Here is a 24,250-nt window from a genome sequence, read left to right as displayed (position 1 = left end):
TTGGTGCACCAACTGTTGTTTTCCATACAAAATGTTCACATTTGCACCTATTCTTCGATGTAACTCGGTGAATTTTCAACATTTTTCCAAAATTTCTTCTGTTTTAGTTACATCTCGTGAAATTCTACCAAAAAGTATTCTACACCCATGTGCTCAGACGTAGGGCACAAAAGTTATTCGCGAAAAACCTCTATTTCAACCTATTTCAACCCCGTTCAACCCCGGTGCCACGTTTCAACCTATTTTTGCCCATATCTCAGTCATTTACCGACCGATTTTGGATTTTCTTTGTGATTTGGATAGATCTCGACAAATGCAAGCTAAAAATCTTCCACGACCATGTGCTCCGATGTCGGGCAAAAAAGTTATTCGCGACCTAAGCTTTTTCTTTCACCTGCCATAACTCGGCCAATTTTCAACATTTTCTCGATCTTTCTTCAGAATTAGATGCGTCTCGTGACGCGCTACAAAAAGTTGTTCCACGACCATGCGCTCCGATGCCGGGCAAAAAAGTTATTCGCGGTACAAAGTTTGGTGCACCAAGTGTTGTCTTCCATGCAAAATGTTCACATTTGCACCTATTCTTCGATGTAACTCGGTGAATTTTCAACATTTTTCCAAAATTTCTTCTGTTTTAGTTACATCTCGTGAAATTCTACCAAAAAGTATTCTACACCCATGTGCTCAGACGTAGGGCACAAAAGTTATTCGCGAAAAACCTGTTTTATGTACCGATTTGTGTCCACCGAGTAAGGTGCCTATTTCAACCCCGTTCAACCCCGGTGCCACGTTTCAACCTATTTTTGCCCATATCTCAGTCATTTACCGTCCGATTTTGGATTTTCTTTGTGATTTGGATAGATCTCGATAAATGCAAGCTAAAAGTCTTCCACGACCATGTGCTCCGATGTCGGGCAAAAAAGTTATTCGCGACCTAAACTTTTTCTTTAACCTGCCATAACTCGGTCAATTTTCAACATTTTCTCGATCTTTCTTCAGAATTAGATGCGTCTCGTGACGCGCTACAAAAAGTTGTTCCACGACCATGCGCTCCGATGCCGGGCAAAAAAGTTATTCGCGGTACAAAGTTTGGTGCACCAACTGTTGTTTTCCATACAAAATGTTCACATTTGCACCTATTCTTCGATGTAACTCGGTGAATTTTCAACATTTTTCCAAAATTTCTTCTGTTTTAGTTACATCTCGTGAAATTCTACCAAAAAGTATTCTACACCCATGTGCTCAGACGTAGGGCACAAAAGTTATTCGCGAAAAACCTCTATTTCAACCTATTTCAACCCCGTTCAACCCCGGTGCCACGTTTCAACCTATTTTTGCCCATATCTCAGTCATTTACCGACCGATTTTGGATTTTCTTTGTGATTTGGATAGATCTCGACAAATGCAAGCTAAAAGTCTTCCACGACCATGTGCTCCGATGTCGGGCAAAAAAGTTATTCGCGACCTAAACTTTTTCTTTCACCTGCCATAACTCGGTCAATTTTCAATATTTTCTCGATCTTTCTTCAGAATTAGATGCGTCTTGTGACGCGCTACAAAAAGTTGTTCCACGACCATGCGCTCCGATGCCGGGCAAAAAAGTTATTCGCGGTACAAAGTTTGGTGCACCAACTGTTGTTTTCCATACAAAATGTTCACATTTGCACCTATTCTTCGATGTAACTCGGTGAATTTTCAACATTTTTCCAAAATTTCTTCTGTTTTAGTTACATCTCGTGAAATTCTACCAAAAAGTATTCTACACCCATGTGCTCAGACGTAGGGCACAAAAGTTATTCGCGAAAAACCTGTTTTATGTACCGATTTGTGTCCACCGAGTAAGGTGCCTATTTCAACCCCGTTCAACCCCGGTGCCACGTTTCAACCTATTTTTGCCCATATCTCAGTCATTTACCGACCGATTTTGGATTTTCTTTGTGATTTGGATAGATCTCGACAAATGCAAGCTAAAAGTCTTCCACGACCATGTGCTCCGATGTCGGGCAAAAAAGTTATTCGCGACCTAAGCTTTTTCTTTCACCTGCCATAACTCGGCCAATTTTCAACATTTTCTCGATCTTTCTTCAGAATTAGATGCGTCTCGTGACGCGCTACAAAAAGTTGTTCCACGACCATGCGCTCCGATGCCGGGCAAAAAAGTTATTCGCGGTACAAAGTTTGGTGCACCAACTGTTGTTTTCCATACAAAATGTTCACATTTGCACCTATTCTTCGATGTAACTCGGTGAATTTTCAACATTTTTCCAAAATTTCTTCTGTTTTAGTTACATCTCGTGAAATTCTACCAAAAAGTATTCTACACCCATGTGCTCAGACGTAGGGCACAAAAGTTATTCGCGAAAAACCTGTTTTGTGTACCGATTTGTGTCCACCGAGTAAGGTGCGCACGTTTCAACCTATTTTTGCCCATATCTCAGTCATTTACCGACCGATTTTGGATTTTCTTTGTGATTTGGATAGATCTCGACAAATGCAAGCTAAAAGTCTTCCACGACCATGTGCTCCGATGTCGGGCAAAAAAGTTATTTGCGACCTAAGCTTTTTCTTTCACCTGCCATAACTCGGTCAACTTTCAACATTTTCTCGATCTTTTTCCAGAATTAGATGCGTCTCGTGACGCGCTACAAAAAGTTGTTCCACGACCATGCGCTCCGATGCCGGGCAAAAAAGTTATTCGCGGTACAAAGTTTGGTGCACCAAGTGTTGTCTTCCATACAAAATGTTCACATTTGCACCTATTCTTCGATGTAACTCGGTGAATTTTCAACATTTTTCCAAAATTTCTTCTGTTTTAGTTACATCTCGTGAAATTCTACCAAAAAGTATTCTACACCCATGTGCTCAGACGTAGGGCACAAAAGTTATTCGCGAAAAACCTGTTTTGTGTACCGATTTGTGTCCACCGAGTAAGGTGCGCACGTTTCAACCTATTTTTGCCCATATCTCAGTCATTTACCGACCGATTTTGGATTTTCTTTGTGATTTGGATAGATCTCGACAAATGCAAGCTAAAAGTCTTCCACGACCATGTGCTCCGATGTCGGGCAAAAAAGTTATTCGCGACCTAAGCTTTTTCTTTCACCTGCCATAACTCGGTCAATTTTCAACATTTTCTCGATCTTTCTTCAGAATTAGATGCGTCTCGTGACGCGCTACAAAAAGTTGTTCCACGACAATGCGCTCCGATGCCGGGCAAAAAAGTTATTCGCGGTACAAAGTTTGGTGCACCAAGTGTTGTCTTCCATGCAAAATGTTCACATTTGCACCTATTCTTCGATGTAACTCGGTGAATTTTCAACATTTTTCCAAAATTTCTTCTGTTTTAGTTACATCTCGTGAAATTCTACCAAAAAGTATTCTACACCCATGTGCTCAGACGTAGGGCACAAAAGTTATTCGCGAAAAACCTGTTTTGTGTACCGATTTGTGTCCACCGAGTAAGGTGCGCACGTTTCAACCTATTTTTGCCCATATCTCAGTCATTTACCGACCGATTTTGGATTTTCTTTGTGATTTGGATAGATCTCGACAAATGCAAGCTAAAAGTCTTCCACGACCATGTGCTCCGATGTCGGGCAAAAAAGTTATTCGCGACCTAAGCTTTTTCTTTCACCTGCCATAACTCGGTCAATTTTCAACATTTTCTCGATCTTTCTTCAGAATTAGATGCGTCTCGTGACGCGCTACAAAAAGTTGTTCCACGACAATGCGCTCCGATGCCGGGCAAAAAAGTTATTCGCGGTACAAAGTTTGGTGCACCAAGTGTTGTCTTCCATGCAAAATGTTCACATTTGCACCTATTCTTCGATGTAACTCGGTGAATTTTCAACATTTTTCCAAAATTTCTTCTGTTTTAGTTACATCTCGTGAAATTCTACCAAAAAGTATTCTACACCCATGTGCTCAGACGTAGGGCACAAAAGTTATTCGCGAAAAACCTTTTTTATGTACCGATTTGTGTCCACCGAGTAAGGTGCGCACGTTTCAACCTATTTTTGCCCATATCTCAGTCATTTACCGACCGATTTTGGATTTTCTTTGTGATTTGGATAGATCTCGATAAATGCAAGCTAAAAGTCTTCCACGACCATGTGCTCCGATGTCGGGCAAAAAAGTTATTCGCGACCTAAACTTTTTCTTTCACCTGCCATAACTCGGCCAATTTTCAACATTTTCTCGATCTTTCTTCAGAATTAGATGCGTCTCGTGACGCGCTACAAAAAGTTTTTCCACAACCATGCGCTCCGATGCCGGGCAAAAAAGTTATTCGCTAAAAGTCTTCCACGACCATGTGCTCCGATGTCGGGCAAAAAAGTTATTCGCGACCTAAGCTTTTTCTTTCACCTGCCATAACTCGGTCAATTTTCAACATTTTCTCGATCTTTCTTCAGAATTAGATGCGTCTCGTGACGCGCTACAAAAAGTTGTTCCACGACCATGCGCTCCGATGCCGGGCAAAAAAGTTATTCGCGGTACAAAGTTTGGTGCACCAAGTGTTGTTTTCCATACAAAATGTTCAATGTACGGGTACCCGACTCTAGTAAAAAAGTGAAATTTTTTACTAGTTACCAACTTTTGCAAATTATCATCGGATATCACTTTTCATGGTCTATAGTAAGTTCTTATCACGTTTTAGTAGTTTTTGAAAAAAAAATTTTTTTGAACTTTTCAAAATTTTGCAAAACCAAAACTTTTTAGGCGGTTTTTTGTATGGAGCGTTACTAGACTAGGGGTCACTTTTTGACCAAAAAACCACTATATATCATTCGAAAGGTAATTTCAAGGGCTACAAAAAATTGTTCTACGACACCCCTTTCCGACGTCTAGTATTCGAGTTATTGGCCAAAAACCATCACTTGAGCGATTTTTCGTTCAGGGTATCCGACTCTAGTAAAAAAGTGAAATTTTTCTCGATTGACCAAGTGTTGCAAATGATCATCGGATTTCACTTTTTATGGTCTATAGTGAGTTCTGATCACGATTTGGTACTTTTTGAAAAATTTTTTTTGACGCAATTTTCAAAATTTTGCAAAACCAAAACTTTTTAGGCGGTTTTGTGTATGGAGGGTTACTAGACTAGGGGTCACTTTTTGACCAAAAGACCACTATATATCATTCGAAAGGTAATTTCAAGGGCTACAAAAAATTGTTCTACGACACCCCTTTCCGACGTCTAGTATTCGAGTTATTGGCCAAAAACCATCACTTGAGCGATTTTTCGTTCAGGGTATCCGACTCTAGTAAAAAAGTGAAATTTTTCTCGATTGACCAAGTGTTGCAAATGATCATCGGATTTCACTTTTTATGGTCTATAGTGAGTTCTGATCACGATTTGGTACTTTTTGAAAAAAATTTTTTGACGCACTTTTCAAAATTTTGCAAAACCAAATCTTTTTAGGCGGTTTTGTGTATGGAGCGTTACTAGTCTCGGGGTCACTTTTTGACCAAAAAACCACTATATATCATTCGAAAGGTAATTTCAAGGGCTACAAAAAATTGTTCTACGGCACCCCCCTCCGACGTCCAGTATTCGAGTTATGGGCCAAAAACAGTTTATGGTTAATTTTTCACTCGATTTTTCACCAAGTTTCGCATATTACTCCGGTTCTATACATTGGATCGTCAATCTTTAAGATTTTATGGATAGTTCCAACTGTTTGCTACATTTTATCCATACATCACCAACCGATTCAATGTCTGTGCTAGAAGTTATTAGAGGAATAAAAAAAATTACCCTTGGCTTTGGACCTTACAATTTTACCCATTTTGCCACTTTGGATGCTTATAACTCGGTCAGTTTCCAATGGATCTTCAATTGTGGCACATATTTGGATAGATCTGGTTATTAGCTACCAAAAGTTATTCTACGCCGATGTGCTAAGTTGTCTGTGGAAAAAGTTATTCGAGGTACACAGACTTAACATTTTCTCAACTTTTCCAAAAAAATTCCTCATTTTGCCACTTTGGATGCTTATAACTCGGTCAGTTTCCAATGGATCTTCAATTGTAGCACATATTTGGATAGATCTGGTCATTAGCTACCAAAAGTTATTCTACGCCGATGTGCTAAGTTGTCTGTGGAAAAAGTTATTCGAGGTACAAAGACTTAAAATTTTCTCAATTTTTCCTAAAAAATTCCTCATTTTGCCACTTTGGATGCTTATAACTCGGTCAGTTTCCAATGGATCTTCAATTGTAACACAGATTTGGAAAGATCTGCTTATCAGCTACCAAAAGTTATTCTACGCCGATGTGCTAAATTGTCTGTGGAAAAAGTTATTCGAGGTACAAAGACTTAAAATTTTCCCAATTTATCCTAAAAAATTCCTCATTTTGCCACTTTGGATGCTTATAACTCGGTCAGTTTCCAATGGATCTTCAATTGTAACACAGATTTGGATAGATCTGCTCATCAGCTACCAAAAGTTATTCTACGCCGATGTGCTAAGTTGTCTGTGGAAAAAGTTATTCGAGGTACAAAGACTTAAAATTTTCTGAATTTTTCCTAAAAAATTCCTCATTTTGCCACTTTGGATGCTTATAACTCGGTCAGTTTCCAATGGATCTTCAATTGTAACACAGATTTGGAAAGATCTGCTCATCAGCTACCAAAAGTTATTCTACGCCGATGTGCTAAGTTGTCTGTGGAAAAAGTTATTCGAGGTACAAAGACTTAAAATTTTCCCAATTTTTCCTAAAAAATTCCTCATTTTGCCACTTTGGATGCTTATAACTCGGTCAGTTTCCAATGGATCTTCAATTGTAACACAGATTTGGAAAGATCTGCTCATCAGCTACCAAAAGTTATTCTACGCCGATGTGCTAAGTTGTCTGTGGAAAAAGTTATTCGAGGTACAAAGACTTAAAATTTTCTCAATTTTTCCTAAAAAATTCCTCATTTTGCCACTTTGGATGCTTATAACTCGGTCAGTTTCCAATGGATCTTCGATTGTAACACAGATTTGGAAAGATCTGCTCATCAGCTACCAAAAGTTATTCTACGCCGATGTGCTAAGTTGTCTGTGGAAAAAGTTATTCGAGGTACAAAGACTTAACATTTTCTCAACTTTTCCAAAAAATTCCTCATTTTGCCACTTTGGATGCTTATAACTCGGTCAGTTTCCAATGGATCTTCAATTGTAGCACATATTTGGATAGATCTGGTCATTAGCTACCAAAAGTTATTCTACGCCGATGTGCTAAGTTGTCTGTGGAAAAAGTTATTCGAGGTACAAAGACTTAACATTTTCTCAACTTTTCCAAAAAAATTCCTCATTTTGCCACTTTGGATGCTTATAACTCGGACAGTTTCCAATGGATCTTCAATTGTAGCACATATTTGGATAGATCTGGTCATTAGCTACCAAAAGTTATTCTACGCCGATGTGCTAAGTTGTCTGTGGAAAAAGTTATTCGAGGTACAAAGACTTAACATTTTCTCAACTTTTCCAAAAAAAGTCCTCATTTTGCCACTTTGGATGCTTATAACTCGGTCAGTTTCCAATGGATCTTCAATTGTAGCACATATTTGGATAGATCTGGTCATTAGCTACCAAAAGTTATTCTACGCCGATGTGCTAAGTTGTCTGTGGAAAAAGTTATTCGAGGTACAAAGACTTAACATTTTCTCAACTTTTCCAAAAAAATTCCTCATTTTGCCACTTTGGATGCTTATAACTCGGTCAGTTTCCAATGGATCTTCAATTGTAACACATATTTGGATAGATCTGGTCATTAGCTACCAAAAATTATTCTACGCCGATGTGCTAAGTTGTTTGTGGAAAAAGTTATTCGAGGTACAAATACCTAACATTTTCTCAACTTTTCCTAAAAAATTCCTCATTTTGCCACTTTGGATGCTTATAACTCGGTCAGTTTCCAATGGATCTTCAATTGTAACACAGATTTGGAAAGATCTGCTCATCAGCTACCAAAAATTATTCTACGCCGATGTGCTAAGTTGTCTGTGGAAAAAGTTATTTGAAAAAGTAGCTTCTAATACTTTGAATGGCTTATACGAATTGCCTACCTTCAGGCTGATTTCTCGCGATTCGCATTTCAATTTCTATTTTTGACTATATCTCAGTCATTTACCGACCGATTTTGGATTTTCTTTGTGATTTGGATAGATCTCGATAAATGCAAGCTAAAAGTCTTCCACGACCATGTGCTCCGATGTCGGGCAAAAAAGTTATTCGCGACCTAAACTTTTTCTTTCACCTGCCATAACTCGGTCAATTTTCAACATTTTCTCGATCTTTCTTCAGAATTAGATGCGTCTTGTGACGCGCTACAAAAAGTTGTTCCACGACCATGCGCTCCGATGCCGGGCAAAAAAGTTATTCGCGGTACAAAGTTTGGTGCACCAACTGTTGTTTTCCATACAAAATGTTCACATTTGCACCTATTCTTCGATGTAACTCGGTGAATTTTCAACATTTTTCCAAAATTTCTTCTGTTTTAGTTACATCTCGTGAAATTCTACCAAAAAGTATTCTACACCCATGTGCTCAGACGTAGGGCACAAAAGTTATTCGCGAAAAACCTCTATTTCAACCTATTTCAACCCCGTTCAACCCCGGTGCCACGTTTCAACCTATTTTTGCCCATATCTCAGTCATTTACCGACCGGTTTTGGATTTTCTTTGTGATTTGGATAGATCTCGACAAATGCAAGCTAAAAGTCTTCCACGACCATGTGCTCCGATGTCGGGCAAAAAAGTTATTCGCGACCTAAACTTTTTCTTTCACCTGCCATAACTCGGTCAATTTTCAACATTTTCTCGATCTTTCTTCAGAATTAGATGCGTCTCGTGACGCGCTACAAAAAGTTGTTCCACGACCATGCGCTCCGATGCCGGGCAAAAAAGTTATTCGCGGTACAAAGTTTGGTGCACCAACTGTTGTTTTCCATACAAAATGTTCACATTTGCACCTATTCTTCGATGTAACTCGGTGAATTTTCAACATTTTTCCAAAATTTCTTCTGTTTTAGTTACATCTCGTGAAATTCTACCAAAAAGTATTCTACACCCATGTGCTCAGACGTAGGGCACAAAAGTTATTCGCGAAAAACCTGTTTTATGTACCGATTTGTGTCCACCGAGTAAGGTGCCTATTTCAACCCCGTTCAACCCCGGTGCCACGTTTCAACCTATTTTTGCCCATATCTCAGTCATTTACCGACCGATTTTGGATTTTCTTTGTGATTTGGATAGATCTCGATAAATGCAAGCTAAAAGTCTTCCACGACCATGTGCTCCGATGTCGGGCAAAAAAGTTATTCGCGACCTAAACTTTTTCTTTCACCTGCCATAACTCGGCCAATTTTCAATATTTTCTCGATCTTTCTTCAGAATTAGATGCGTCTCGTGACGCGCTACAAAAAGTTGTTCCACGACCATGCGCTCCAATGCCGGGCAAAAAAGTTATTCGCGGTACAAAGTTTGGTGCACCAACTGTTGTTTTCCATACAAAATGTTCACATTTGCACCTATTCTTCGATGTAACTCGGTGAATTTTCAACATTTTTCCAAAATTTCTTCTGTTTTAGTTACATCTCGTGAAATTCTACCAAAAAGTATTCTACACCCATGTGCTCAGACGTAGGGCACAAAAGTTATTCGCGAAAAACCTCTATTTCAACCTATTTCAACCCCGTTCAACCCCGGTGCCACGTTTCAACCTATTTTTGCCCATATCTCAGTCATTTACCGACCGATTTTGGATTTTCTTTGTGATTTGGATAGATCTCGACAAATGCAAGCTAAAAATCTTCCACGACCATGTGCTCCGATGTCGGGCAAAAAAGTTATTCGCGACCTAAGCTTTTTCTTTCACCTGCCATAACTCGGCCAATTTTCAACATTTTCTCGATCTTTCTTCAGAATTAGATGCGTCTCGTGACGCGCTACAAAAAGTTGTTCCACGACCATGCGCTCCGATGCCGGGCAAAAAAGTTATTCGCGGTACAAAGTTTGGTGCACCAAGTGTTGTCTTCCATGCAAAATGTTCACATTTGCACCTATTCTTCGATGTAACTCGGTGAATTTTCAACATTTTTCCAAAATTTCTTCTGTTTTAGTTACATCTCGTGAAATTCTACCAAAAAGTATTCTACACCCATGTGCTCAGACGTAGGGCACAAAAGTTATTCGCGAAAAACCTGTTTTATGTACCGATTTGTGTCCACCGAGTAAGGTGCCTATTTCAACCCCGTTCAACCCCGGTGCCACGTTTCAACCTATTTTTGCCCATATCTCAGTCATTTACCGACCGATTTTGGATTTTCTTTGTGATTTGGATAGATCTCGATAAATGCAAGCTAAAAGTCTTCCACGACCATGTGCTCCGATGTCGGGCAAAAAAGTTATTCGCGACCTAAACTTTTTCTTTCACCTGCCATAACTCGGCCAATTTTCAATATTTTCTCGATCTTTCTTCAGAATTAGATGCGTCTCGTGACGCGCTACAAAAAGTTGTTCCACGACCATGCGCTCCAATGCCGGGCAAAAAAGTTATTCGCGGTACAAAGTTTGGTGCACCAACTGTTGTTTTCCATACAAAATGTTCACATTTGCACCTATTCTTCGATGTAACTCGGTGAATTTTCAACATTTTTCCAAAATTTCTTCTGTTTTAGTTACATCTCGTGAAATTCTACCAAAAAGTATTCTACACCCATGTGCTCAGACGTAGGGCACAAAAGTTATTCGCGAAAAACCTCTATTTCAACCTATTTCAACCCCGTTCAACCCCGGTGCCACGTTTCAACCTATTTTTGCCCATATCTCAGTCATTTACCGACCGATTTTGGATTTTCTTTGTGATTTGGATAGATCTCGACAAATGCAAGCTAAAAATCTTCCACGACCATGTGCTCCGATGTCGGGCAAAAAAGTTATTCGCGACCTAAGCTTTTTCTTTCACCTGCCATAACTCGGCCAATTTTCAACATTTTCTCGATCTTTCTTCAGAATTAGATGCGTCTCGTGACGCGCTACAAAAAGTTGTTCCACGACCATGCGCTCCGATGCCGGGCAAAAAAGTTATTCGCGGTACAAAGTTTGGTGCACCAAGTGTTGTCTTCCATGCAAAATGTTCACATTTGCACCTATTCTTCGATGTAACTCGGTGAATTTTCAACATTTTTCCAAAATTTCTTCTGTTTTAGTTACATCTCGTGAAATTCTACCAAAAAGTATTCTACACCCATGTGCTCAGACGTAGGGCACAAAAGTTATTCGCGAAAAACCTGTTTTATGTACCGATTTGTGTCCACCGAGTAAGGTGCCTATTTCAACCCCGTTCAACCCCGGTGCCACGTTTCAACCTATTTTTGCCCATATCTCAGTCATTTACCGTCCGATTTTGGATTTTCTTTGTGATTTGGATAGATCTCGATAAATGCAAGCTAAAAGTCTTCCACGACCATGTGCTCCGATGTCGGGCAAAAAAGTTATTCGCGACCTAAACTTTTTCTTTAACCTGCCATAACTCGGTCAATTTTCAACATTTTCTCGATCTTTCTTCAGAATTAGATGCGTCTCGTGACGCGCTACAAAAAGTTGTTCCACGACCATGCGCTCCGATGCCGGGCAAAAAAGTTATTCGCGGTACAAAGTTTGGTGCACCAACTGTTGTTTTCCATACAAAATGTTCACATTTGCACCTATTCTTCGATGTAACTCGGTGAATTTTCAACATTTTTCCAAAATTTCTTCTGTTTTAGTTACATCTCGTGAAATTCTACCAAAAAGTATTCTACACCCATGTGCTCAGACGTAGGGCACAAAAGTTATTCGCGAAAAACCTCTATTTCAACCTATTTCAACCCCGTTCAACCCCGGTGCCACGTTTCAACCTATTTTTGCCCATATCTCAGTCATTTACCGACCGATTTTGGATTTTCTTTGTGATTTGGATAGATCTCGACAAATGCAAGCTAAAAGTCTTCCACGACCATGTGCTCCGATGTCGGGCAAAAAAGTTATTCGCGACCTAAACTTTTTCTTTCACCTGCCATAACTCGGTCAATTTTCAATATTTTCTCGATCTTTCTTCAGAATTAGATGCGTCTTGTGACGCGCTACAAAAAGTTGTTCCACGACCATGCGCTCCGATGCCGGGCAAAAAAGTTATTCGCGGTACAAAGTTTGGTGCACCAACTGTTGTTTTCCATACAAAATGTTCACATTTGCACCTATTCTTCGATGTAACTCGGTGAATTTTCAACATTTTTCCAAAATTTCTTCTGTTTTAGTTACATCTCGTGAAATTCTACCAAAAAGTATTCTACACCCATGTGCTCAGACGTAGGGCACAAAAGTTATTCGCGAAAAACCTGTTTTATGTACCGATTTGTGTCCACCGAGTAAGGTGCCTATTTCAACCCCGTTCAACCCCGGTGCCACGTTTCAACCTATTTTTGCCCATATCTCAGTCATTTACCGACCGATTTTGGATTTTCTTTGTGATTTGGATAGATCTCGACAAATGCAAGCTAAAAGTCTTCCACGACCATGTGCTCCGATGTCGGGCAAAAAAGTTATTCGCGACCTAAGCTTTTTCTTTCACCTGCCATAACTCGGCCAATTTTCAACATTTTCTCGATCTTTCTTCAGAATTAGATGCGTCTCGTGACGCGCTACAAAAAGTTGTTCCACGACCATGCGCTCCGATGCCGGGCAAAAAAGTTATTCGCGGTACAAAGTTTGGTGCACCAACTGTTGTTTTCCATACAAAATGTTCACATTTGCACCTATTCTTCGATGTAACTCGGTGAATTTTCAACATTTTTCCAAAATTTCTTCTGTTTTAGTTACATCTCGTGAAATTCTACCAAAAAGTATTCTACACCCATGTGCTCAGACGTAGGGCACAAAAGTTATTCGCGAAAAACCTGTTTTGTGTACCGATTTGTGTCCACCGAGTAAGGTGCGCACGTTTCAACCTATTTTTGCCCATATCTCAGTCATTTACCGACCGATTTTGGATTTTCTTTGTGATTTGGATAGATCTCGACAAATGCAAGCTAAAAGTCTTCCACGACCATGTGCTCCGATGTCGGGCAAAAAAGTTATTTGCGACCTAAGCTTTTTCTTTCACCTGCCATAACTCGGTCAACTTTCAACATTTTCTCGATCTTTTTCCAGAATTAGATGCGTCTCGTGACGCGCTACAAAAAGTTGTTCCACGACCATGCGCTCCGATGCCGGGCAAAAAAGTTATTCGCGGTACAAAGTTTGGTGCACCAAGTGTTGTCTTCCATACAAAATGTTCACATTTGCACCTATTCTTCGATGTAACTCGGTGAATTTTCAACATTTTTCCAAAATTTCTTCTGTTTTAGTTACATCTCGTGAAATTCTACCAAAAAGTATTCTACACCCATGTGCTCAGACGTAGGGCACAAAAGTTATTCGCGAAAAACCTGTTTTGTGTACCGATTTGTGTCCACCGAGTAAGGTGCGCACGTTTCAACCTATTTTTGCCCATATCTCAGTCATTTACCGACCGATTTTGGATTTTCTTTGTGATTTGGATAGATCTCGACAAATGCAAGCTAAAAGTCTTCCACGACCATGTGCTCCGATGTCGGGCAAAAAAGTTATTCGCGACCTAAGCTTTTTCTTTCACCTGCCATAACTCGGTCAATTTTCAACATTTTCTCGATCTTTCTTCAGAATTAGATGCGTCTCGTGACGCGCTACAAAAAGTTGTTCCACGACAATGCGCTCCGATGCCGGGCAAAAAAGTTATTCGCGGTACAAAGTTTGGTGCACCAAGTGTTGTCTTCCATGCAAAATGTTCACATTTGCACCTATTCTTCGATGTAACTCGGTGAATTTTCAACATTTTTCCAAAATTTCTTCTGTTTTAGTTACATCTCGTGAAATTCTACCAAAAAGTATTCTACACCCATGTGCTCAGACGTAGGGCACAAAAGTTATTCGCGAAAAACCTGTTTTGTGTACCGATTTGTGTCCACCGAGTAAGGTGCGCACGTTTCAACCTATTTTTGCCCATATCTCAGTCATTTACCGACCGATTTTGGATTTTCTTTGTGATTTGGATAGATCTCGACAAATGCAAGCTAAAAGTCTTCCACGACCATGTGCTCCGATGTCGGGCAAAAAAGTTATTCGCGACCTAAGCTTTTTCTTTCACCTGCCATAACTCGGTCAATTTTCAACATTTTCTCGATCTTTCTTCAGAATTAGATGCGTCTCGTGACGCGCTACAAAAAGTTGTTCCACGACAATGCGCTCCGATGCCGGGCAAAAAAGTTATTCGCGGTACAAAGTTTGGTGCACCAAGTGTTGTCTTCCATGCAAAATGTTCACATTTGCACCTATTCTTCGATGTAACTCGGTGAATTTTCAACATTTTTCCAAAATTTCTTCTGTTTTAGTTACATCTCGTGAAATTCTACCAAAAAGTATTCTACACCCATGTGCTCAGACGTAGGGCACAAAAGTTATTCGCGAAAAACCTTTTTTATGTACCGATTTGTGTCCACCGAGTAAGGTGCGCACGTTTCAACCTATTTTTGCCCATATCTCAGTCATTTACCGACCGATTTTGGATTTTCTTTGTGATTTGGATAGATCTCGATAAATGCAAGCTAAAAGTCTTCCACGACCATGTGCTCCGATGTCGGGCAAAAAAGTTATTCGCGACCTAAACTTTTTCTTTCACCTGCCATAACTCGGCCAATTTTCAACATTTTCTCGATCTTTCTTCAGAATTAGATGCGTCTCGTGACGCGCTACAAAAAGTTTTTCCACAACCATGCGCTCCGATGCCGGGCAAAAAAGTTATTCGCTAAAAGTCTTCCACGACCATGTGCTCCGATGTCGGGCAAAAAAGTTATTCGCGACCTAAGCTTTTTCTTTCACCTGCCATAACTCGGTCAATTTTCAACATTTTCTCGATCTTTCTTCAGAATTAGATGCGTCTCGTGACGCGCTACAAAAAGTTGTTCCACGACCATGCGCTCCGATGCCGGGCAAAAAAGTTATTCGCGGTACAAAGTTTGGTGCACCAAGTGTTGTTTTCCATACAAAATGTTCAATGTACGGGTACCCGACTCTAGTAAAAAAGTGAAATTTTTTACTAGTTACCAACTTTTGCAAATTATCATCGGATATCACTTTTCATGGTCTATAGTAAGTTCTTATCACGTTTTAGTAGTTTTTGAAAAAAAAATTTTTTTGAACTTTTCAAAATTTTGCAAAACCAAAACTTTTTAGGCGGTTTTTTGTATGGAGCGTTACTAGACTAGGGGTCACTTTTTGACCAAAAAACCACTATATATCATTCGAAAGGTAATTTCAAGGGCTACAAAAAATTGTTCTACGACACCCCTTTCCGACGTCTAGTATTCGAGTTATTGGCCAAAAACCATCACTTGAGCGATTTTTCGTTCAGGGTATCCGACTCTAGTAAAAAAGTGAAATTTTTCTCGATTGACCAAGTGTTGCAAATGATCATCGGATTTCACTTTTTATGGTCTATAGTGAGTTCTGATCACGATTTGGTACTTTTTGAAGAATTTTTTTTGACGCAATTTTCAAAATTTTGCAAAACCAAAACTTTTTAGGCGGTTTTGTGTATGGAGGGTTACTAGACTAGGGGTCACTTTTTGACCAAAAGACCACTATATATCATTCGAAAGGTAATTTCAAGGGCTACAAAAAATTGTTCTACGACACCCCTTTCCGACGTCTAGTATTCGAGTTATTGGCCAAAAACCATCACTTGAGCGATTTTTCGTTCAGGGTATCCGACTCTAGTAAAAAAGTGAAATTTTTCTCGATTGACCAAGTGTTGCAAATGATCATCGGATTTCACTTTTTATGGTCTATAGTGAGTTCTGATCACGATTTGGTACTTTTTGAAAAAAATTTTTTGACGCACTTTTCAAAATTTTGCAAAACCAAATCTTTTTAGGCGGTTTTGTGTATGGAGCGTTACTAGTCTCGGGGTCACTTTTTGACCAAAAAACCACTATATATCATTCGAAAGGTAATTTCAAGGGCTACAAAAAATTGTTCTACGGCACCCCCCTCCGACGTCCAGTATTCGAGTTATGGGCCAAAAACAGTTTATGGTTAATTTTTCACTCGATTTTTCACCAAGTTTCGCATATTACTCCGGTTCTATACATTGGATCGTCAATCTTTAAGATTTTATGGATAGTTCCAACTGTTTGCTACATTTTATCCATACATCACCAACCGATTCAATGTCTGTGCTAGAAGTTATTAGAGGAATAAAAAAAATTACCCTTGGCTTTGGACCTTACAATTTTACCCATTTTGCCACTTTGGATGCTTATAACTCGGTCAGTTTCCAATGGATCTTCAATTGTGGCACATATTTGGATAGATCTGGTTATTAGCTACCAAAAGTTATTCTACGCCGATGTGCTAAGTTGTCTGTGGAAAAAGTTATTCGAGGTACACAGACTTAACATTTTCTCAACTTTTCCAAAAAAATTCCTCATTTTGCCACTTTGGATGCTTATAACTCGGTCAGTTTCCAATGGATCTTCAATTGTAGCACATATTTGGATAGATCTGGTCATTAGCTACCAAAAGTTATTCTACGCCGATGTGCTAAGTTGTCTGTGGAAAAAGTTATTCGAGGTACAAAGACTTAAAATTTTCTCAATTTTTCCTAAAAAATTCCTCATTTTGCCACTTTGGATGCTTATAACTCGGTCAGTTTCCAATGGATCTTCAATTGTAACACAGATTTGGAAAGATCTGCTTATCAGCTACCAAAAGTTATTCTACGCCGATGTGCTAAATTGTCTGTGGAAAAAGTTATTCGAGGTACAAAGACTTAAAATTTTCCCAATTTATCCTAAAAAATTCCTCATTTTGCCACTTTGGATGCTTATAACTCGGTCAGTTTCCAATGGATCTTCAATTGTAACACAGATTTGGATAGATCTGCTCATCAGCTACCAAAAGTTATTCTACGCCGATGTGCTAAGTTGTCTGTGGAAAAAGTTATTCGAGGTACAAAGACTTAAAATTTTCTGAATTTTTCCTAAAAAATTCCTCATTTTGCCACTTTGGATGCTTATAACTCGGTCAGTTTCCAATGGATCTTCAATTGTAACACAGATTTGGAAAGATCTGCTCATCAGCTACCAAAAGTTATTCTACGCCGATGTGCTAAGTTGTCTGTGGAAAAAGTTATTCGAGGTACAAAGACTTAAAATTTTCCCAATTTTTCCTAAAAAATTCCTCATTTTGCCACTTTGGATGCTTATAACTCGGTCAGTTTCCAATGGATCTTCAATTGTAACACAGATTTGGAAAGATCTGCTCATCAGCTACCAAAAGTTATTCTACGCCGATGTGCTAAGTTGTCTGTGGAAAAAGTTATTCGAGGTACAAAGACTTAAAATTTTCTCAATTTTTCCTAAAAAATTCCTCATTTTGCCACTTTGGATGCTTATAACTCGGTCAGTTTCCAATGGATCTTCGATTGTAACACAGATTTGGAAAGATCTGCTCATCAGCTACCAAAAGTTATTCTACGCCGATGTGCTAAGTTGTCTGTGGAAAAAGTTATTCGAGGTACAAAGACTTAACATTTTCTCAACTTTTCCAAAAAATTCCTCATTTTGCCACTTTGGATGCTTATAACTCGGTCAGTTTCCAATGGATCTTCAATTGTAGCACATATTTGGATAGATCTGGTCATTAGCTACCAAAAGTTATTCTACGCCGATGTGCTAAGTTGTCTGTGGAAAAAGTTATTCGAGGTACAAAGACTTAACATTTTCTCAACTTTTCCAAAAAAATTCCTCATTTTGCCACTTTGGATGCTTATAACTCGGTCAGTTTCCAATGGATCTTCAATTGTAGCACATATTTGGATAGATCTGGTCATTAGCTACCAAAAGTTATTCTACGCCGATGTGCTAAGTTGTCTGTGGAAAAAGTTATTCGAGGTACAAAGACTTAACATTTTCTCAACTTTTCCAAAAAAATTCCTCATTTTGCCACTTTGGATGCTTATAACTCGGACAGTTTCCAATGGATCTTCAATTGTAGCACATATTTGGATAGATCTGGTCATTAGCTACCAAAAGTTATTCTACGCCGATGTGCTAAGTTGTCTGTGGAAAAAGTTATTCGAGGTACAAAGACTTAACATTTTCTCAACTTTTCCAAAAAAAGTCCTCATTTTGCCACTTTGGATGCTTATAACTCGGTCAGTTTCCAATGGATCTTCAATTGTAGCACATATTTGGATAGATCTGGTCATTAGCTACCAAAAGTTATTCTACGCCGATGTGCTAAGTTGTCTGTGGAAAAAGTTATTCGAGGTACAAAGACTTAACATTTTCTCAACTTTTCCAAAAAAATTCCTCATTTTGCCACTTTGGATGCTTATAACTCGGTCAGTTTCCAATGGATCTTCAATTGTAACACATATTTGGATAGATCTGGTCATTAGCTACCAAAAATTATTCTACGCCGATGTGCTAAGTTGTTTGTGGAAAAAGTTATTCGAGGTACAAATACCTAACATTTTCTCAACTTTTCCTAAAAAATTCCTCATTTTGCCACTTTGGATGCTTATAACTCGGTCAGTTTCCAATGGATCTTCAATTGTAACACAGATTTGGAAAGATCTGCTCATCAGCTACCAAAAATTATTCTACGCCGATGTGCTAAGTTGTCTGTGGAAAAAGTTATTTGAAAAAGTAGCTTCTAATACTTTGAATGGCTTATACGAATTGCCTACCTTCAGGCTGATTTCTCGCGATTCGCATTTCAATTTCTATTTTTGACTATATCTCAGTCATTTACCGACCGATTTTGGATTTTCTTTGTGATTTGGATAGATCTCGATAAATGCAAGCTAAAAGTCTTCCACGACCATGTGCTCCGATGTCGGGCAAAAAAGTTATTCGCGACCTAAACTTTTTCTTTCACCTGCCATAACTCGGTCAATTTTCAACATTTTCTCGATCTTTCTTCAGAATTAGATGCGTCTTGTGACGCGCTACAAAAAGTTGTTCCACGACCATGCGCTCCGATGCCGGGCAAAAAAGTTATTCGCGGTACAAAGTTTGGTGCACCAACTGTTGTTTTCCATACAAAATGTTCACATTTGCACCTATTCTTCGATGTAACTCGGTGAATTTTCAACATTTTTCCAAAATTTCTTCTGTTTTAGTTACATCTCGTGAAATTCTACCAAAAAGTATTCTACACCCATGTGCTCAGACGTAGGGCACAAAAGTTATTCGCGAAAAACCTCTATTTCAACCTATTTCAACCCCGTTCAACCCCGGTGCCACGTTTCAACCTATTTTTGCCCATATCTCAGTCATTTACCGACCGGTTTTGGATTTTCTTTGTGATTTGGATAGATCTCGACAAATGCAAGCTAAAAGTCTTCCACGACCATGTGCTCCGATGTCGGGCAAAAAAGTTATTCGCGACCTAAACTTTTTCTTTCACCTGCCATAACTCGGTCAATTTTCAACATTTTCTCGATCTTTCTTCAGAATTAGATGCGTCTCGTGACGCGCTACAAAAAGTTGTTCCACGACCATGCGCTCCGATGCCGGGCAAAAAAGTTATTCGCGGTACAAAGTTTGGTGCACCAACTGTTGTTTTCCATACAAAATGTTCACATTTGCACCTATTCTTCGATGTAACTCGGTGAATTTTCAACATTTTTCCAAAATTTCTTCTGTTTTAGTTACATCTCGTGAAATTCTACCAAAAAGTATTCTACACCCATGTGCTCAGACGTAGGGCACAAAAGTTATTCGCGAAAAACCTGTTTTATGTACCGATTTGTGTCCACCGAGTAAGGTGCCTATTTCAACCCCGTTCAACCCCGGTGCCACGTTTCAACCTATTTTTGCCCATATCTCAGTCATTTACCGACCGATTTTGGATTTTCTTTGTGATTTGGATAGATCTCGATAAATGCAAGCTAAAAGTCTTCCACGACCATGTGCTCCGATGTCGGGCAAAAAAGTTATTCGCGACCTAAACTTTTTCTTTCACCTGCCATAACTCGGCCAATTTTCAATATTTTCTCGATCTTTCTTCAGAATTAGATGCGTCTCGTGACGCGCTACAAAAAGTTGTTCCACGACCATGCGCTCCAATGCCGGGCAAAAAAGTTATTCGCGGTACAAAGTTTGGTGCACCAACTGTTGTTTTCCATACAAAATGTTCACATTTGCACCTATTCTTCGATGTAACTCGGTGAATTTTCAACATTTTTCCAAAATTTCTTCTGTTTTAGTTACATCTCGTGAAATTCTACCAAAAAGTATTCTACACCCATGTGCTCAGACGTAGGGCACAAAAGTTATTCGCGAAAAACCTCTATTTCAACCTATTTCAACCCCGTTCAACCCCGGTGCCACGTTTCAACCTATTTTTGCCCATATCTCAGTCATTTACCGACCGATTTTGGATTTTCTTTGTGATTTGGATAGATCTCGACAAATGCAAGCTAAAAATCTTCCACGACCATGTGCTCCGATGTCGGGCAAAAAAGTTATTCGCGACCTAAGCTTTTTCTTTCACCTGCCATAACTCGGCCAATTTTCAACATTTTCTCGATCTTTCTTCAGAATTAGATGCGTCTCGTGACGCGCTACAAAAAGTTGTTCCACGACCATGCGCTCCGATGCCGGGCAAAAAAGTTATTCGCGGTACAAAGTTTGGTGCACCAAGTGTTGTCTTCCATGCAAAATGTTCACATTTGCACCTATTCTTCGATGTAACTCGGTGAATTTTCAACATTTTTCCAAAATTTCTTCTGTTTTAGTTACATCTCGTGAAATTCTACCAAAAAGTATTCTACACCCATGTGCTCAGACGTAGGGCACAAAAGTTATTCGCGAAAAACCTGTTTTATGTACCGATTTGTGTCCACCGAGTAAGGTGCCTATTTCAACCCCGTTCAACCCCGGTGCCACGTTTCAACCTATTTTTGCCCATATCTCAGTCATTTACCGACCGATTTTGGATTTTCTTTGTGATTTGGATAGATCTCGATAAATGCAAGCTAAAAGTCTTCCACGACCATGTGCTCCGATGTCGGGCAAAAAAGTTATTCGCGACCTAAACTTTTTCTTTAACCTGCCATAACTCGGTCAATTTTCAACATTTTCTCGATCTTTCTTCAGAATTAGATGCGTCTCGTGACGCGCTACAAAAAGTTGTTCCACGACCATGCGCTCCGATGCCGGGCAAAAAAGTTATTCGCGGTACAAAGTTTGGTGCACCAACTGTTGTTTTCCATACAAAATGTTCACATTTGCACCTATTCTTCGATGTAACTCGGTGAATTTTCAACATTTTTCCAAAATTTCTTCTGTTTTAGTTACATCTCGTGAAATTCTACCAAAAAGTATTCTACACCCATGTGCTCAGACGTAGGGCACAAAAGTTATTCGCGAAAAACCTGTTTTGTGTACCGATTTGTGTCCACCGAGTAAGGTGCGCACGTTTCAACCTATTTTTGCCCATATCTCAGTCATTTACCGACCGATTTTGGATTTTCTTTGTGATTTGGATAGATCTCGACAAATGCAAGCTAAAAGTCTTCCACGATCATGTGCTCCGATGTCGGGCAAAAAAGTTATTCGCGACCTAAACTTTTTCTTTCACCTGCCATAACTCGGTCAATTTTCAATATTTTCTCGATCTTTCTTCAGAATTAGATGCGTCTTGTGACGCGCTACAAAAAGTTGTTCCACGACCATGCGCTCCGATGCCGGGCAAAAAAGTTATTCGCGGTACAAAGTTTGGTGCACCAACTGTTGTTTTCCATACAAAATGTTCACATTTGCACCTATTCTTCGATGTAACTCGGTGAATTTTCAACATTTTTCCAAAATTTCTTCTGTTTTAGTTACATCTCGTGAAATTCTACCAAAAAGTATTCTACACCCATGTGCTCAGACGTAGGGCACAAAAGTTATTCGCGAAAAACCTCTATTTCAACCTATTTCAACCCCGTTCAACCCCGGTGCCACGTTTCAACCTATTTTTGCCCATATCTCAGTCATTTACCGACCGATTTTGGATTTTCTTTGTGATTTGGATAGATCTCGACAAATGCAAGCTAAAAGTCTTCCACGACCATGCGCTCCGATGCCGGGCAAAAAAGTTATTCGCGACCTAAGCTTTTTCTTTCACCTGCCATAACTCGGCCAATTTTCAACATTTTCTCGATCTTTCTTCAGAATTAGATGCGTCTTGTGACGCGCTACAAAAAGTTGTTCCACGACCATGCGCTCCGATGCCGGGCAAAAAAGTTATTCGCGGTACAAAGTTTGGTGCACCAACTGTTGTTTTCCATACAAAATGTTCACATTTGCACCTATTCTTCGATGTAACTCGGTGAATTTTCAACATTTTTCCAAAATTTCTTCTGTTTTAGTTACATCTCGTGAAATTCTACCAAAAAGTATTCTACACCCATGTGCTCAGACGTAGGGCACAAAAGTTATTCGCGAAAAACCTCTATTTCAACCTATTTCAACCCCGTTCAACCCCGGTGCCACGTTTCAACCTATTTTTGCCCATATCTCAGTCATTTACCGACCGATTTTGGATTTTCTTTGTGATTTGGATAGATCTCGACAAATGCAAGCTAAAAGTCTTCCACGACCATGTGCTCCGATGTCGGGCAAAAAAGTTATTCGCGACCTAAGCTTTTTCTTTCACCTGCCATAACTCGGCCAATTTTCTACATTTTCTCAATCTTTCTTCAGAATTAGATGCGTCTCGTGACGCGCTACAAAAAGTTGTTCCACGACCATGCGCTCCGATGCCGGGCAAAAAAGTTATTCGCGGTACAAAGTTTGGTGCACCAAGTGTTGTCTTCCATGCAAAATGTTCACATTTGCACCTATTCTTCGATGTAACTCGGTGAATTTTCAACATTTTTCCAAAATTTCTTCTGTTTTAGTTACATCTCGTGAAATTCTACCAAAAAGTATTCTACACCCATGTGCTCAGACGTAGGGCACAAAAGTTATTCGCGAAAAACCTGTTTTATGTACCGATTTGTGTCCACCGAGTAAGGTGCCTATTTCAACCCCGTTCAACCCCGGTGCCACGTTTCAACCTATTTTTGCCCATATCTCAGTCATTTACCGACCGATTTTGGATTTTCTTTGTGATTTGGATAGATCTCGACAAATGCAAGCTAAAAGTCTTCCACGACCATGTGCTCCGATGTCGGGCAAAAAAGTTATTCGCGACCTAAACTTTTTCTTTCACCTGCCATAACTCGGTCACTTTTCAATATTTTCTCGATCTTTCTTCAGAATTAGATGCGTCTTGTGACGCGCTACAAAAAGTTGTTCCACGACCATGCGCTCCGATGCCGGGCAAAAAAGTTATTCGCGGTACAAAGTTTGGTGCACCAACTGTTGTTTTCCATACAAAATGTTCACATTTGCACCTATTCTTCGATGTAACTCGGTGAATTTTCAACATTTTTCCAAAATTTGTTCTGTTTTAGTTACATCTCGTGAAATTCTACCAAAAAGTATTCTACACCCATGTGCTCAGACGTAGGGCACAAAAGTTATTCGCGAAAAACCTGTTTTGTGTACCGATTTGTGTCCACCGAGTAAGGTGCGCACGTTTCAACCTATTTTTGCCCATATCTCAGTCATTTACCGACCGATTTTGGATTTTCTTTGTGATTTGGATAGATCTCGACAAATGCAAGCTAAAAGTCTTCCACGACCATGTGCTCCGATGTCGGGCAAAAAAGTTATTCGCGACCTAAACTTTTTCTTTCACCTGCCATAACTCGGTCAATTTTCAACATTTTCTCGATCTTTCTTCAGAATTAGATGCGTCTTGTGACGCGCTACAAAAAGTTGTTCCACGACCATGCGCTCCGATGCCGGGCAAAAAAGTTATTCGCGGTACAAAGTTTGGTGCACCAACTGTTGTTTTCCATGCAAAATGTTCACATTTGCACCTATTCTTCGATGTAACTCGGTGAATTTTCAACATTTTTCCAAAATTTCTTCTGTTTTAGTTACATCTCGTGAAATTCTACCAAAAAGTATTCTACACCCATGTGCTCAGACGTAGGGCACAAAAGTTATTCGCGAAAAACCTGTTTTGTGTACCGATTTGTGTCCACCGAGTAAGGTGCCTATTTCAACCCCGTTCAACCCCGGTGCCACGTTTCAACC

General features: G+C 39.5%; 1 protein-coding gene and 1 long non-coding RNA gene across 13 annotated transcripts; one reads left to right on the top strand and one right to left on the bottom strand.

Annotated features, from left to right (window-relative positions):
• Nucleotides 1-5,607: 5,607 nt before the first annotated feature.
• On the top strand, nucleotides 5,608-18,841 carry LOC125772746 (uncharacterized). 12 transcript variants are annotated; one of them, XM_049444174.1, is made up of 4 exons: nucleotides 5,608-6,117; nucleotides 6,496-6,684; nucleotides 16,674-16,862; nucleotides 17,807-18,841. In XM_049444174.1, exons 2-4 carry the CDS (start codon nucleotides 6,556-6,558, stop codon nucleotides 18,839-18,841), a joined length of 1,353 nt encoding a protein of 450 aa, XP_049300131.1. In that variant the 5' UTR covers nucleotides 5,608-6,117; nucleotides 6,496-6,555. The 12 variants fall into 12 exon arrangements, with proteins under 12 accessions (XP_049300131.1, XP_049300123.1, XP_049300125.1 ...); XM_049444166.1 differs by lacking the exon at nucleotides 6,496-6,684 and adding an exon at nucleotides 6,874-7,062 and having other exon boundaries at nucleotides 5,608-6,306; XM_049444172.1 differs by lacking the exons at nucleotides 5,608-6,117; nucleotides 6,496-6,684 and adding exons at nucleotides 6,325-6,495; nucleotides 6,874-7,062.
• LOC125772749 (uncharacterized) lies at nucleotides 7,751-22,706 on the bottom strand. The gene is made up of 3 exons (XR_007419609.1): nucleotides 21,541-22,706; nucleotides 17,629-19,362; nucleotides 7,751-7,827 (listed from the first exon to the last, which is right to left on the bottom strand). It is a non-coding gene; the product is annotated as an uncharacterized LOC125772749 (long non-coding RNA).
• Between the last annotated feature and the right edge of the window lie 1,544 nt (nucleotides 22,707-24,250).

Source organism: Anopheles funestus (assembly GCF_943734845.2).
Source record: "Anopheles funestus chromosome X unlocalized genomic scaffold, idAnoFuneDA-416_04 X_unloc_105, whole genome shotgun sequence".
Taxonomy (NCBI): Eukaryota; Metazoa; Arthropoda; class Insecta; order Diptera; family Culicidae; genus Anopheles; species Anopheles funestus.
Note: the sequence above shows the minus strand (reverse complement) of the source record. Positions and strands in the feature narration are given on the sequence as shown.

What these genes read in the sequence shown, in the direction of transcription:
- LOC125772746 (XM_049444166.1), top strand. Translation starts at nt 5,800, where the DNA reads ATGCTTATAACTCGGTCAGTTTCCAATGGATCTTCAATTGTGGCACAT. An exon ending in TGTGGAAAAAGTTATTCGAG is followed by an intron (nt 6,307 to 6,873) that starts GTACAAAGACTT and finishes AAGTTATTCGAG; the next exon opens with GTACAAAGACTTAAAATTTT. An exon ending in TGTGGAAAAAGTTATTCGAG is followed by an intron (nt 16,863 to 17,806) that starts GTACAAAGACTT and finishes AAGTTATTCGAG; the next exon opens with GTACAAAGACTTAACATTTT.